Source organism: Myotis lucifugus, unplaced genomic scaffold (assembly GCF_000147115.1).
Source record: "Myotis lucifugus unplaced genomic scaffold, Myoluc2.0 scaffold_16, whole genome shotgun sequence".
Taxonomy (NCBI): Eukaryota; Metazoa; Chordata; class Mammalia; order Chiroptera; family Vespertilionidae; genus Myotis; species Myotis lucifugus.
The window spans coordinates 2,874,334-2,887,025 of NW_005871064.1; the positions used below are offsets into that span (position 1 = coordinate 2,874,334).

At 54.7% G+C, this 12,692-nt stretch overlaps 1 protein-coding gene across 7 annotated transcripts in view; it reads left to right on the forward strand.

The window, feature by feature from the left end:
• Nucleotides 1-8,887, forward strand: part of ZBTB7C (zinc finger and BTB domain containing 7C) — a 214,582-nt gene extending 205,695 nt beyond the window's left edge. For all 7 annotated transcript variants that reach the window (XM_023750855.1, XM_006085113.3, XM_023750854.1 and 4 more), the window contains one exon: nucleotides 6,365-8,887. In XM_023750855.1, coding sequence (XP_023606623.1) covers nucleotides 6,365-7,016 — 652 coding nt within the window. In that variant the 3' untranslated portion in view covers nucleotides 7,017-8,887. The remainder of the gene's footprint in view (nucleotides 1-6,364) is intronic.
• The last annotated feature ends 3,805 nt before the right edge of the window (nucleotides 8,888-12,692 follow it).

The window sequence follows — 12,692 nt, forward strand, 5'->3', positions numbered from 1 at the left end:
CACTGATGTTTCTATCTGTCTTTCTCTGAAATCAATTTTTTTAAAAAAATTTTAAAGAGAGAGATGGCTTCTACCACAACCGATCCCATTGGCTCCACCTTGGGAGAGAGAAGTCTGGATCAAGGCTCCCCCAGGTCCTCTTCATCAGGAGTCCCGCTATTCCCGGAAAGTCTGGAAGCAGGGCTGAAGGTCAGGACCACAGGGTTCTGCCAGACCTGGCCCCTAGCATGGGCCTTGAAGAAAAGGGAGCAAATGAGCCGGGAAGATGAGAGGCGTTGTCTCTCTGCATGCAGAGGGATGCTGCTGCCTCGGTGGGCATTTTCCCTGCCCACCCAGACCACAGGTTGTCCCCCTGGTTGTCACACTGCAGCCCTCATCACCGCCAACAGGGCCTGGCCCTGGGCTGTGAAGGCCTCAGAAGACCCTTAATTTCCCCTAATGTCTGTCACCTTGGTCCTTGGGTGCAGGCAGCCTGTGAGGGGAGCACCTAGAGAGCATGGCTGGGCAGCCTTCCCTCCTGCAGCCCCTGCAGCCCCTGCAGCCCGGCTATCAGAGATGCTCCAGCCACGTCCGGCCGGGCAGGTAATAAAGGCATGAAACTGCAGGATTTGCGAAAGGACCGGCCCCTGAGCAACAGAAGCCCCATCCTGTCCCTGGGAAAAGATGGACAACCTTTGAGCTCTGAAAAGTCACTCTCTGGTGAGCCATGGTCTCCCCAGTTTCCACTGGATCCCCTCCCAGCAGCCCCTAAAGGTTGCAACTTCTAGTTTTCAACCCCTGCCTCTAGGGTGAGCCAAAAAAGCTGTCTGCTCTCCGAACAAGGCCAGGAGCGTGGCTTCTTTTTCATTCTGTATTTTCCTTTTAGCTTTCCCAGTCCTGGCAGCTCCGGGGACCTTATTAAGATAATGTAATGTCATTAGCAGTGGCAGCAGGAAGAGTTGGTCTCCGACCATCAGGTTACCATGAAGTCTGAGAGGATGGTGCTGGGAAAGCATTAGCCTGACAGGGGCGTTCGTGGAGGCCGAGGTCCTGGGCGAGACCTGTGGTCCCTTCGTTTCCCTCGGGGTGCTCACAAGTGCAGGCATATCTTTTCGATGCTGAGTTCTCCCAGCTGGAAGGAGGTGCAGATCAAGGTTCGGGTGCACGTGACCTGGCTGGTCCCTGGTGCAGGGTACAGGGAGGGGATGGCAGACAAGGGGATCAGGGTGAGAAAGGACCATGCTGGAGTTTTGGGTTCTGAAAACTGGCCCTGCACCAGCAGGTCATTCGTCAGTCAACAAACGCTCCAGGAGCATCCACTCCATTCAGTGTCGTGCACTTCCTATCAAAGCAGGGGCCAGTGCCATCTGTGCCCTCGTGCTAGATGAGGGCCGAGAAAGCAGCACCTGGCACTGGCACACAGAAGAGCAGCTGAGTGAGTGGCTGGGGAGCCAGCATCTCTCAGTGACTGAGGCACCTCGGAGAGAGCGCTAGGCGACCGGCACCTCCCAGGTCCGGGGTCTGGTTCTGCCTCTAACCAGCTGTGCAACTTTGGCCAAGTCTGCTCCCCACTCTAGGCCTCAGTTTCCCCATGTGTAACATGAGGGGGTAGGAGGAGGTGCTCCCTAAGGTGGCTCCCAGTTTTATGACTTCATTTACGTATTGCCCACGATCAGGAAAGCTATGGACGGACACAGGACTAATGGAGGCTTTTCGTGGGAGCAGGGCAGAGCGGCGAGTAGAGTGGTCAGAGCTCATGGGAAGTTAGTCCTGGAAAAAACGTAGAGATCATCTGGTTTATCAAGAGCCTGTTAACATGTCTGATTCGTAGTCTGAGTCAGGGGGCCCAGTGACCTGTGTTATGTGCAGTACATTTCGCAGGGCTTTGAAAATTCTGATCTAATCCAGTTTGCCTTCATTTCCTCATGGGAGGGGGGACTGGAAGTCCAACTCATGCCAGCAGGAGTTCAAAGATGCAGCGTTGACCGGCATGTGGCCTGCAAGGGGAGCCGCATGTCCGTGGTGTGTGGGTGCAGTACTATGTACGGGGAGGGGCGGGGCTGGCGAAGTAGGTGGGGTGATCTTTTCTTAGCTTTCCTGAGATATAATTGACATATGTCATTGTATCTGTTCAAAGTATACACTGTGATGATTTGATATGTGTATTATTGCGAAATGATTCCCACAGTAAGGTTAGTTAACACTCATCACCTCACATCGTCACCTTTCTAGTGTGGGTGTGGTGGGACAGTTAAGATCTACTCTCTTAGCAACTCTGAAGTTCACACTACATTCTTGCTAACTGGTCACTGGGCGTCCTCAGAACTTAGTCATCTTGTAAGTGATTGGAAGGGCTGAGCTTGCACAGGCCTGGAAAGCCATGCTAACGGTGAGTTAGCACCTAGGCCACTGGACGGAGGAGGCCTCGGGAGGTTTTAAGCAGGACCACAGGCCTCCAGTCCTGGCGGGGGGTGACCAAGAGCTCAGCTCCTGAGGTTCAGGCTAGAACACTTTCCAATGACACTCATGCTGTCTCCGCGGGCAGCTTAGATCCTCGAAGAAGCAGGCGTAGAAGAGCCATGCTACAAATATGAAGCCATGTCACGAGAAAGAAATTCGGTTATACTCCTTTACTCAGATGCAAGCACAGAACACCAGAGGTCAAAATGATACAGCCCAGCCGAATTTTAGAGGTCAGGAAATGGGGGCCCGCGCCAGCCAAGGGCCTGCTGTGGTTCTGGGAGTATGCCAGGCCCAGCCTTGCCAATGTGCACACACATCCCACCCTCCACCCCACGTCCATTTCCCAGGCGCATGTTCAGTACAGCCTGGTGAAAAGGTCATTCCAGGAATAAGGTGGCCGTGTGATCTTAGAAGCGCTCCCCTCTCTGGTCTGTGGTTTTCTCATCTTGAAGGTGAGGGAACTGGATTAGATCAGTATTTTCAAGGTCCCGAGAAATGTACTGCTCATAACACAGGTCACTGGGCCCCCTGACTCAGACCTGTTAACAGGCTCTTAGTAAACCAGATGATCTCTAAGTTTTTTTTCCAGGACTAACTTATCATGAGCTTTGCCCACTTGACTCACCGCCCCACCCTGCTCCCACGAAAGGCCTCCATTAGGCCAGCTCCCTGCCCAGGGCTGAGTTCCTACCGCAGCATGTCCCAGTCTCCTGGGCCCAGAGGCAGAAAGCTGGCAGCAGATGCCTCGTCTTGACTGTTCTGGTCTTTACTTTCTGGGGCAGCCCTTATAGGCCTTGGGCTGAAAGTCCCAGTTTGAAAATCCACCTGTTTTCAACCTCAGAACAGCTTGCAAACAAACCACACCCCAAGTAGCTCCCAGGTCCCTTTGCCCATCACCGGCTGGATACCTTTGGGAAAGCCGCTTGACTTCTCTGTGCTCCGACTCTTCCTCTAAGTGAGGAAATTACTCCAGGTGTGTTGAATCGAACCTACACAAACTTAGAGTCCCTCATCAGCCCCAAACGATAGAATGAATGTCTGGCCCTAGGTTCAGCTCTGTGCAGAGGGTTAAATAACTTGCCTAAAGGTGACCCAGCAAGTGAGTGGTGGGTCTGCTGCTGCAGCAGCGGCTCCAAGACTCCAAATAGGGAACCCACCCCTACACCATAACCTGCCTCTGAATAACAGCTTTCCAGGGTCATTGAAATGGTGTATTCACCTGCCCATAGCAGGTGCTCTATGAAAGGAAGATATAACCACCTTCTTGGTACTTCTCACACATTTGAGCCAATCGCCATTGAAATGTGATTTATTTTAGATGCCCGAATGAAAAGCCTGGGGGAATCTGTGGTTATGTATAGTAGGCCCTGGCTATTAGGAGATTTACCCTTTGCATTGTCCATTATTTGAGGTTGACCCCCTCAGGGTCAATACTACAAATTATGTGTAATAGTGATTTTGAAAAGAAATCTACCTTATAAGGTTGTGGCGAGGCTTAAATGAGGTGCTATATTTAAAGCCCCTGATGACTCTAAGCCAGTGGTTCTCAACCTGTGGGTCTCGACCCCTTTAGTGGACGAACCAACCTTTCACAGGGGTCGCCTAAGACCATCCTGCATATCAGATATTTACATTACGATTCATAACAATAGCAACATTACAGTTATGAAGTAGCAACGAAAATAATTTTATGGTTGGGTCACAACATGAGGAACTGTATTTAAAGGGCCAGAAGGTTGAGAACCACTGCTCTAAGCTGAGTCCTCCGCCTGGTGAGTTCAGGAGTCAGACAGCCAGTGGGTGAGCCTAGCTGACCACCTAATGCCAGTTTCCATCAGGGCCTGGGTGAATGGGTGGGGTCCCAAGACATATCCCTCAGGACTGTGCAGCTTTGCTCTCAGGGTTCAAGTGCACTGTGCACCCCACTGTACTTCCTACAGTGGTGAGGAAAGAGGCCTGGGCTGGGAGCCAACAGGCCTGATTCTAGTCCCAGCTCTGCCATTAACCTCTGGATGACCTTGGTGACTGTCCCCCTCCCAGGGCCTCAGTTTGCCCACCTGCAGAGTGAAGAATGAGCCTAGGCCTCTGGTTCTTAAAGTGGTCCATGGGCTCACTAGCTGCAGCAGCAGCGGTGGCAGCAGCAGTGGTGGCATCGATCAGCTTGTTAGACATGCAAATTCTCTGTCCTCGCCATCCCAGACCCACTGAATCAGACTTCTGGGAGTGGGGCCCAGCACCGTTTCATCGAGCCCTGGTAATGGTTCTGATACAATATCAAGTTTGAGGCCTGCTGGCTCAGATGCTCTCTAAGGCTTCTTACTGCTCAAACATCCAATCATCTGGAGGAAACGAGGGTTACAGCATGCTGGGGGGAGGGGGCATGGGATGTCACATCAGGGAACTACGCAGCCTAGGGGCAGCTGGTGGTTGTGGGAGGGACAGGGGATGTGGAAGAGAGGAGGGGCTGGTGTGTGGAGGACACCAGCCAGCTGACTTCCTCCTCTCTGCCCATCCCACTCCCCATGCCTACGTCCATTTCCCAGGTACCCTCCAGCCTTCCTGTGAGCACAGGGGGAAGGGGCAGGTCTGGTCCCCTTCCCTGGTCCCTGCCAGTGTACACAAGAACCTCCTGCCTGGCCCCTGAGGAACCAGTCGGAAAATGAGAGCCAGTGAGACCTCTAGCGGCCAGGGGACCCTGGGAGACCAGACCCTCTGCTCCTGCTGTCCTGGGGTTGTGTTAAAGGCGGTTTATTTAAATCTGGCCATTTTAGGGTGGACACCTGAGCTCCACATCTGCTCCCACTTCAAAGCCGAGCCAAGAATTACAGGCAGATGTTCCACCCAAGCCAGGCCTGCAGGGTGGAGGTGGCAGACTGGACACAGAGCTGCCCAGCCTGCGGGTCTGGCCAGGGAAGGCTTCAGAATGATCCTGAGAGGAGTCCTTGCAGCCCAGCTGACTCAACCGCAGCCAGGCTGAACCACTCCTTGAGCTGGTTCATGCAGGCTCAGTCTTGAGGACAAAACCCTAGGATGTCAGCTTTCCTCTCAAGACCACCAGGAGGCATGTTGAATGTAGTACAACACAAACCCTCATTCTCTTCGTCAGCCCTGGACAGTAGAAATTGACGCCTGGGCGGAGGTTCGGCTCTGTGCAGAGAGGTTAGGTAACTTGCCTAAGGTCCCCCAGCATGTTAGCGGTAGGTCTGCAGCTGGAGCAGGGGCTCCCAACCCCCAGTGCGAGCCCCACCCAACACCATTCCTTACCTCTGAATAATCCCACTTACACCCTCAGGAGCTTTGCCGTGGATTAGGCTGCATTCTTGTTGCACCTGGCTCTTTTGTAAACCCTGGAATTGTCTGCAGACAAAGAGCAGAGCCCAGGCTTGGGATAAGAAAACACCATGCAGGAGACTTGAACGAGGTGTGCCGGCTTCTGTAGCCTCCCAGGTTAGCCCTGAGGACAGACGGAGCCTCACAGCCCGACTGGGATGGGCCCTGGGGCTCTGGGCCGAAGCACATGACAAACTGGAGGGAAGTGGGCATGAGATTAAGGTGCAACCCAGTTTCAGAGGTCACTGCCCCTCCGGAGGACCAAGGACAGACTGCGGACTTGTGGGGATGTGTGTCGCCAGCAGGCCTTTGTCCAGTCTGTGAGCCGGCCCTGACAGACTGGGAGCTTTGTTGCTCAGAGCTCAGCAGTAGGAGGGGTTCTGAATTGGGGAGGTCTTTCAGGACCCTGCTCTTTCTCCAGCCCGCTGAGCCAGGTGACGGCCATACCTGTTGGGGTGGGGCACTGGTGCCATTCCTGGAGTTTGAGACCAGGGCAGTAGAGCCTGTTCTGGAGGAAGGGGGCAGGGGGCAGAGGGTTAGGAGTGGCTCCCGGCGTTCCCGGCGGGGACTGACTCCCGGCTCTGCATTGCAGGCAGGACAAGCTAAAGATCCACATGCGGAAGCACACGGGGGAGCGGCCCTACCTGTGCATCCACTGCAACGCCAAGTTCGTGCACAACTACGACCTCAAGAATCACATGCGCATCCACACGGGCGTGCGGCCCTACCAGTGCGAGTTCTGCTACAAGAGCTTCACGCGCTCCGACCACCTGCACCGCCACATCAAGCGCCAGAGCTGCCGCATGGCACGGCCGCGGCGGGGCCGCAAGCCCGCCGCCTGGAGGGCCGCCAGCCTGCTCTTCGGGCCCGGGGGCCCGGCCCCAGAGAAGGCGGCCTTCGTGATGCCCCCGGCGCTGGGCGAGGTGGGCGCCCACCTGGGCGGGGCCGCCATGTGCCTGCCGGGCCCCAGCCCCACCAAGCACTTCCTGGCGGCGCCCAAGGGCGCGCTGAGCCTGCAGGAGCTCGAGCGGCAGTTCGAGGAGACGCAGATGAAGCTGTTCGGGCGCGCCCAGCTGGAGGCCGAGAGGAACGCAGGCGGCCTCCTGGCCTTCGCGCTGGCCGAGAACGTGGCCGCGTCCAGGCCCTACTTCCCGCTGCCTGACCCGTGGGCCGCGGGCCTGGCCGGCCTCCCGGCGCTCGCCGGCCTCAATCACGTGGCCTCCATGTCTGAAGCCAACAACTAGGCTGGTCCTGTCCTCCCCAGTCCAGCTGCCCTGGCCTCTCTCCCAGCGGGCCCACCTGCCCCATCCAGCGGATCGGAACTTATTCCAAAATCACAAGAAAGAAATGAAATATATGTCAGCAGCAATGGTATTTCCCGGGCCTCCTGAGGCAGCTGCCTCCCTTTTGCTTCTGTCTGAGATGGGCATCTCCCCTCAGCGGGGCCAGCCTCTCCCTGACTGTCTGGCTCTCACACGGGACTCACAGGGTCCCAGCCTCGGAGGAGGCCCCACGCTGGGTGCCCCACGCTGGGTGCCCCACGCTGGGTGCCCCACGCACTCCCGAGCTGTGCCTGCAGGGAGGAGGCTGGGCCAGAGGCAAACCAGATGCAGCAGAGATGAGGGGAGGGGCCTGGGCACACCCCTGGTTGAGCCCCACAGCCTAAGCAGAGTCCCTGCGGACACTGCGCTGGTGGGTCCTATTGGCAGGGAGGCCTCCTGGAGTCAGGAGCGAGTCTCCTGGAGTCTGGGCCCATTTTTTCCTCACCGTCCTGTGACCTTGAACGGGTCAGCTTTCTGTACCCCAGTTTCACACTCCTATGAAGGGGGGCTGGTGATTTAGTTTTTCCTCTCCCACCACCCACCCACGTGTACGTGCCTGTTCCTCCAGAAGCAATTCTTGTGAGGGCAGCAGCGGGTGAAAATGGCTGGAATATGGGAGTTAGTTTTATCACATCCACCTCTGTATTAGCACAGGTGAGACATGTGGCCAAACTAGACACTGGTGACAGAGAGAGGGCTGGGTGGGGATTGGCCACAGGCCACAGGCAGCTTTGGGGAAGACCACACATTCTCCTCTGTTCTCTGGGCAGCCTGCTGTGCATGTCTGTGATGACGTTAGCATCTACCCCACCTCCACGCACCCCCTCCAAAGCTGCAGGGCAAGCATGTCAAACTCGCAGCCCGCGGACCACATGCCTCTTTATTTGGCCTGTGTTCGCCTTTGAGTTTGACATGCTTGCTGTAGGGAGTCCTGAGGTCAACAAAGAAGGGATGGGGACCCTGTCTTGACACCGGTCAACCGCCTGCCTCTACTTTGATCCCTGGAAATAGACCAAACTCCTGGTTCCCCCGGTTTACCTGTTTGCTTTTCAAGTTGTGGGTTTCCCTTGGCTGCATTTGAACACCCTCGACCCTTCCCTCCAGGGATGAAGCTGGGGTGTGTGGCTCCCCTCAGGGCAGGGAGGCTGAGCCTAGGCTCCAACATGGGTCTGACGGGCTCTGTGAGGTGGGCTGTCCACACACTCTCCCTGGTTCTCGAGTTTGTAGCAGGTCCTGAGAAGGAAGACAGCTCTGCTGGCCCAGTGCCTTCCTGCTCTCTCCCCTCTCCTGCCTTCCCTCCCTTTCCTTGCTGAGTTTGCTTTTGTTTCCCAGTAGCCAGGAAAGGAGGAGCGTTCATCCACACAGGCTGATGCTCCCAGCCCCAGAGCTGTGGGCCCCCGAGACTTTACTCTTCTTCTCGCCTTGGCTTCTTCCTGCAAACACAACGAACAAAAAGGCCAGAGAAGACCACGGACTCTGTCACGCCCCCAGCTCCCCAGAAGAGACCCCTGACGCCAGACGCCCCCAGATGCCATTACGCCCAGAGGGGATGGATTGCTTCGGACACCCTCTTATCTTCACATGTCACTGCTTGGGCAGCCACCTCTTAGATTTCTGTCTCCTTTCCTGACACTTGCCGACATGCCCATGTCCCCCCAAGCCAGGGGATTGGGGCTGACCGAAACTTTAAAAGAAAACAAGGGAAATGAACTCATTGGTATCCAGTGGTATCGGGCTTTTGTTTTTATTTTGTAAAGGTAACGCCTTCTTATAAACTCCGTTTTTTCAGATGACTGGTTAGTTCTCTTTGTTTTCTCTTGGCTGCAGTCTGGAGCTGTACATTGTAAAATATCCAAAGATGCCGAGTACTGTACGTTCAAGGAGAACCTGAAGCAAATGGGTTGTGGGGCAGGGGGTTGTTTGGTTTGGTTTCCCTTTTATTTTTTTATTTTTGGATGTTCCGATTTCCCTGTCTGTCTGTGGGAGAACTTTGGGATTTTTTCTATTTATAACTCTTTTTTTTATGTGATTGCTTTATGTAAAATGACTCTCAACAAAGTTTGCCTTAGTGATTCAAGGGACAATCTTCCGTAACGTTGGTCGCACGCCGCATCCCGCCGAGAAAACTCTCAGCTACTTTTCTGACCTATTTATTAAACAGTATTCCTTGACTTGATTAAATTATATTGAGAGGTGACAGCAACAAGCCAATCTGTAGACGTTCGTGGCTTAACGTTTTGACGATTGGGTGTCATACACTTGCAATAATGTCAAAGACACCTTTCCAACACAGCACAACCCTTGGCCCTTATTTAATCGTTTGGAGGACAGTGTTTTGAGGGAAAGAAAGCTACCCCTGCTCAATGCCCTGGTGAACGTGGACGCCCCCTGCCCGTTCTCATGTTGGTTGCCAGTGGGTGGTTGACTGATGGGGTGGCCAGCACTCAGTTCTTTAATGGTCTCCTGCATTTCAGCTTTGTGAGCCACTGTTTGATCATAAGCTTTTGGACATCTGGGAGCCTGAGTGTGAGGTGTGTGTGTGTGTGTGTGTGTGTGTGTGTACGCATATACACAGGCATGTGCAGATACAGCCTGTGGTATGTGAGCAAGAGAACATCGAAGTGTTGCTGACCGTTTTAACGCAACCATTCCTACTGGCTCCCTGGTGTGGTGTCCAGGGGGTCTGCGGGTGGCCCTGCTACCTGGGCCTCCTTCCTCGAGTTCCCTGGCACTGGAGTTGGACTTCTCTTCTCACCTGAGCCTTTTCCTCAAAGAGGGACTGCTGGATTCAGAAAGAGGTAAGGAAACACACTCTGCCTTTGAATGGGGTCAGCTCTACTCAGAGCCCAGAGCACAGATTCTGAATGAAACTGTCCTTTGAACTGCATTTTCCGGATAACCAAAGCCAGCCCGGAGCCCCTTTTCTGTGCCCCTCCCCTTGCTTGCCATAGTAAGCGCTCCTATAAACCTAGCGCAACGCTTCTTGGTACAGAGGAAAGGACAAGCCTGGGTTTCAAATCCAGACCCCTCTGAGCTGTGCGTCCTCAGGTTAATTACTTCTCTACTCTGGTTTTGACTCCCCTCTCCTCTAATAAAAAGGAGGTTGAGTACATCAGTGTTTCTCCAAGTTCTCTACCCAAACACCCCTCAGCGGAGGGAACCAGCCCATTGGGGGACGGGCACTGGGGACTGAACGCTAAAGAAAGAGCCCTGAGTAACCTTTGCATGGTGTAAAAGTCCTCTGAGGTCTCATGTTTGGGCTCTGGCCCAGGGCTTGCCCTTCCAGAGGAACGGGCAGGGCCTCGGAAGGTGTCCACCTGCAAGGGCCACATCCCGACAAGCATTTTCTCCCACACGTTCCTTCTCTCCTGGGACCCTGCCAGCACTTCCTCCCGGAGGTCCTCTGAACTACTGCGGTGCGTATTTCCAGAAGCAGCACCACTGGGTGTCCCCCCCCCCACCCCCCACCGTGTGCACCCTCCCTTCTGAAAGCTGGGGGAGTTGGAGCTTCTAAGGGAAAGAGAGAGGGCGGGGCAGGGAGGCCTTGTCTGCCACAGGCCCCTCCTCTGCAGAGTCTGTCCTTCCCAGGAGCAGCCAGGGAGGAGGCCCTGCAGGAGGGAAAAGCAACCTACACGCAGAGGCCCTCTAGGGACCTGGGACAGATTCTGAAGTCAAGCATGTTACTATCCAGGGGTCCCACCTCCCGACCCCCCAGTGCACTCCTCTCTCCTCCAGGTGCCCCTTCCTACCCCAGCTGCCCTTCAGGATGTAGGTTCTGCCCTCCCCTCTGTTCCAACCCTGACCAGAGCCACCCAGGGTGCAGGCGACTCACGGGCTCCCTCTCCTGACCTCAGCAGCCCCTGTGCCTCCTCCGGGCTGGAAAGAAACACCCTGAGCTAAGCGATGTCAGGCCTCAGGAGCAAATCGGGTGGCTAATTTGGACAGCTGGCCTTGAAATCAGACCAGGGGGCAGTTACCAGCCAGCCAGGGCCTCCTGCTCCCTCACCTCCCTCCCTCGCCCCGCCCCTCCGATCCCAGATGCAGGAGGCCTATAGCCTCCTTCCCTCCCTTCAGGTTTGCAGTGCTGAGGACTGAGTCAAACATGCATTTCCAGGAATTGATGGGGAGAGGATTCCCTGGGGAGGCCCCACTCATTTTCCCTCCTCGCTACATCCTGGGCAGAGGCGCGGTGACCTTGGTCGGTAGCACCCACATGGCCTAAGCCAAAAAAATATGGGTCCAGGAATGGCCTCACAAATAAGGACAAGACATCTCAAATCGGACAACCCTGGAAAACCTGAAAACTGATCACTTTACCTGCAGCCAGACATGCACACACACTTACATACACCCATGCACACACGTGCACACACACAATCATCAGACAAATGATACACAGGCTGATGTCATCCTCCTTGTAACAATAGCAGACATGGCAGTGCATGGACAAGACCCGGCAAAGCCATCTTCCCCACGGGTCTCCCTGCTGGAATATTTATAACGCACACTCTCACTTTCATCCCTGTGGTTCCCCTATTGAACCATGAACTCTGGCCCTGACAACAGAAGCAAATGAATAAACAAATCATTTTCTGGAATAAGGAAGGAAGAGTGAATCAGACCCCTTTCTGGTGTTCCTCTAAAAATTAACCAATTAAGCACAAACCCTCCGAGTAACGTAAGTGCCTTCTCGGCGGATTTGGAGTCCATTGACCAGTGGGATTTAGCCCCAGGAAGCACACACCATAAATACATGTCCCTGTTGTATCAGTCAGAGTTTTGTCAAACACCAGAACCCACTCTAAGCAGCTAGAGTAGCAAAGGCGTTTATTATAGGGAACTAAGTCTCTCACAGAATTCCCACCAGGGCCAAAGAGCCAGGCCTTCAGGGCCACCAGATCAGCTGTGCGGGTTGCGTACTGCACAATAGTGGCACCGTTGAGGGGTGCCCTTCACACCCTACACTGATTTGTACATTTTTTACAATATACATTAGATCTGTATATCATAGCAACTTCCCAGCAGATGGCAGTAATGTGTCTAGAAGGGGTTCCCTGGACTACTTTTGCACAAAGTCCATGGCCTGGAAGCGAGGACGCAGGGAGAACCCCACAGGGCAGCACCAGACTGCTCCTACAGAGATGCGATTGCTGCTGCTGCTGCCAGGCACAGACCCCACGCTCACCCCACTAACACGAGGCCTGCCCGGGGCACTGGGACTCTACTCTTCTCCCCAGAAAACAGATTTCACGTGTCTGGACTTGCATTGCTGGGTGCTGGTGCATCTGATTGGGAAAGCCATGCCTCTGTTGATTGCAGGTTGACTGGGAAAGGAAGCTTCTGGCTTCTACCTTTTTTTTCTCCTCCAGGCAGCGGTTCCAGGTGGCTGGGGATGACTCAGAGACGCCCTCCAGTCTGCATTCAAACCCAGCCCTCACCCTGGGGATGCTGGCAGACTGACCCAGGGCTCCTGTCCAGTGGGTACCGGTGTTCCTCAGCATCCTTGCTCAGTCTGTTTCTCTGTTCATAAAAAGAAGGAGGTGATACCATCTGCTTGGAGGGTCTCTGATGGGGTTAGGGGGGGCATAGGGAACACCA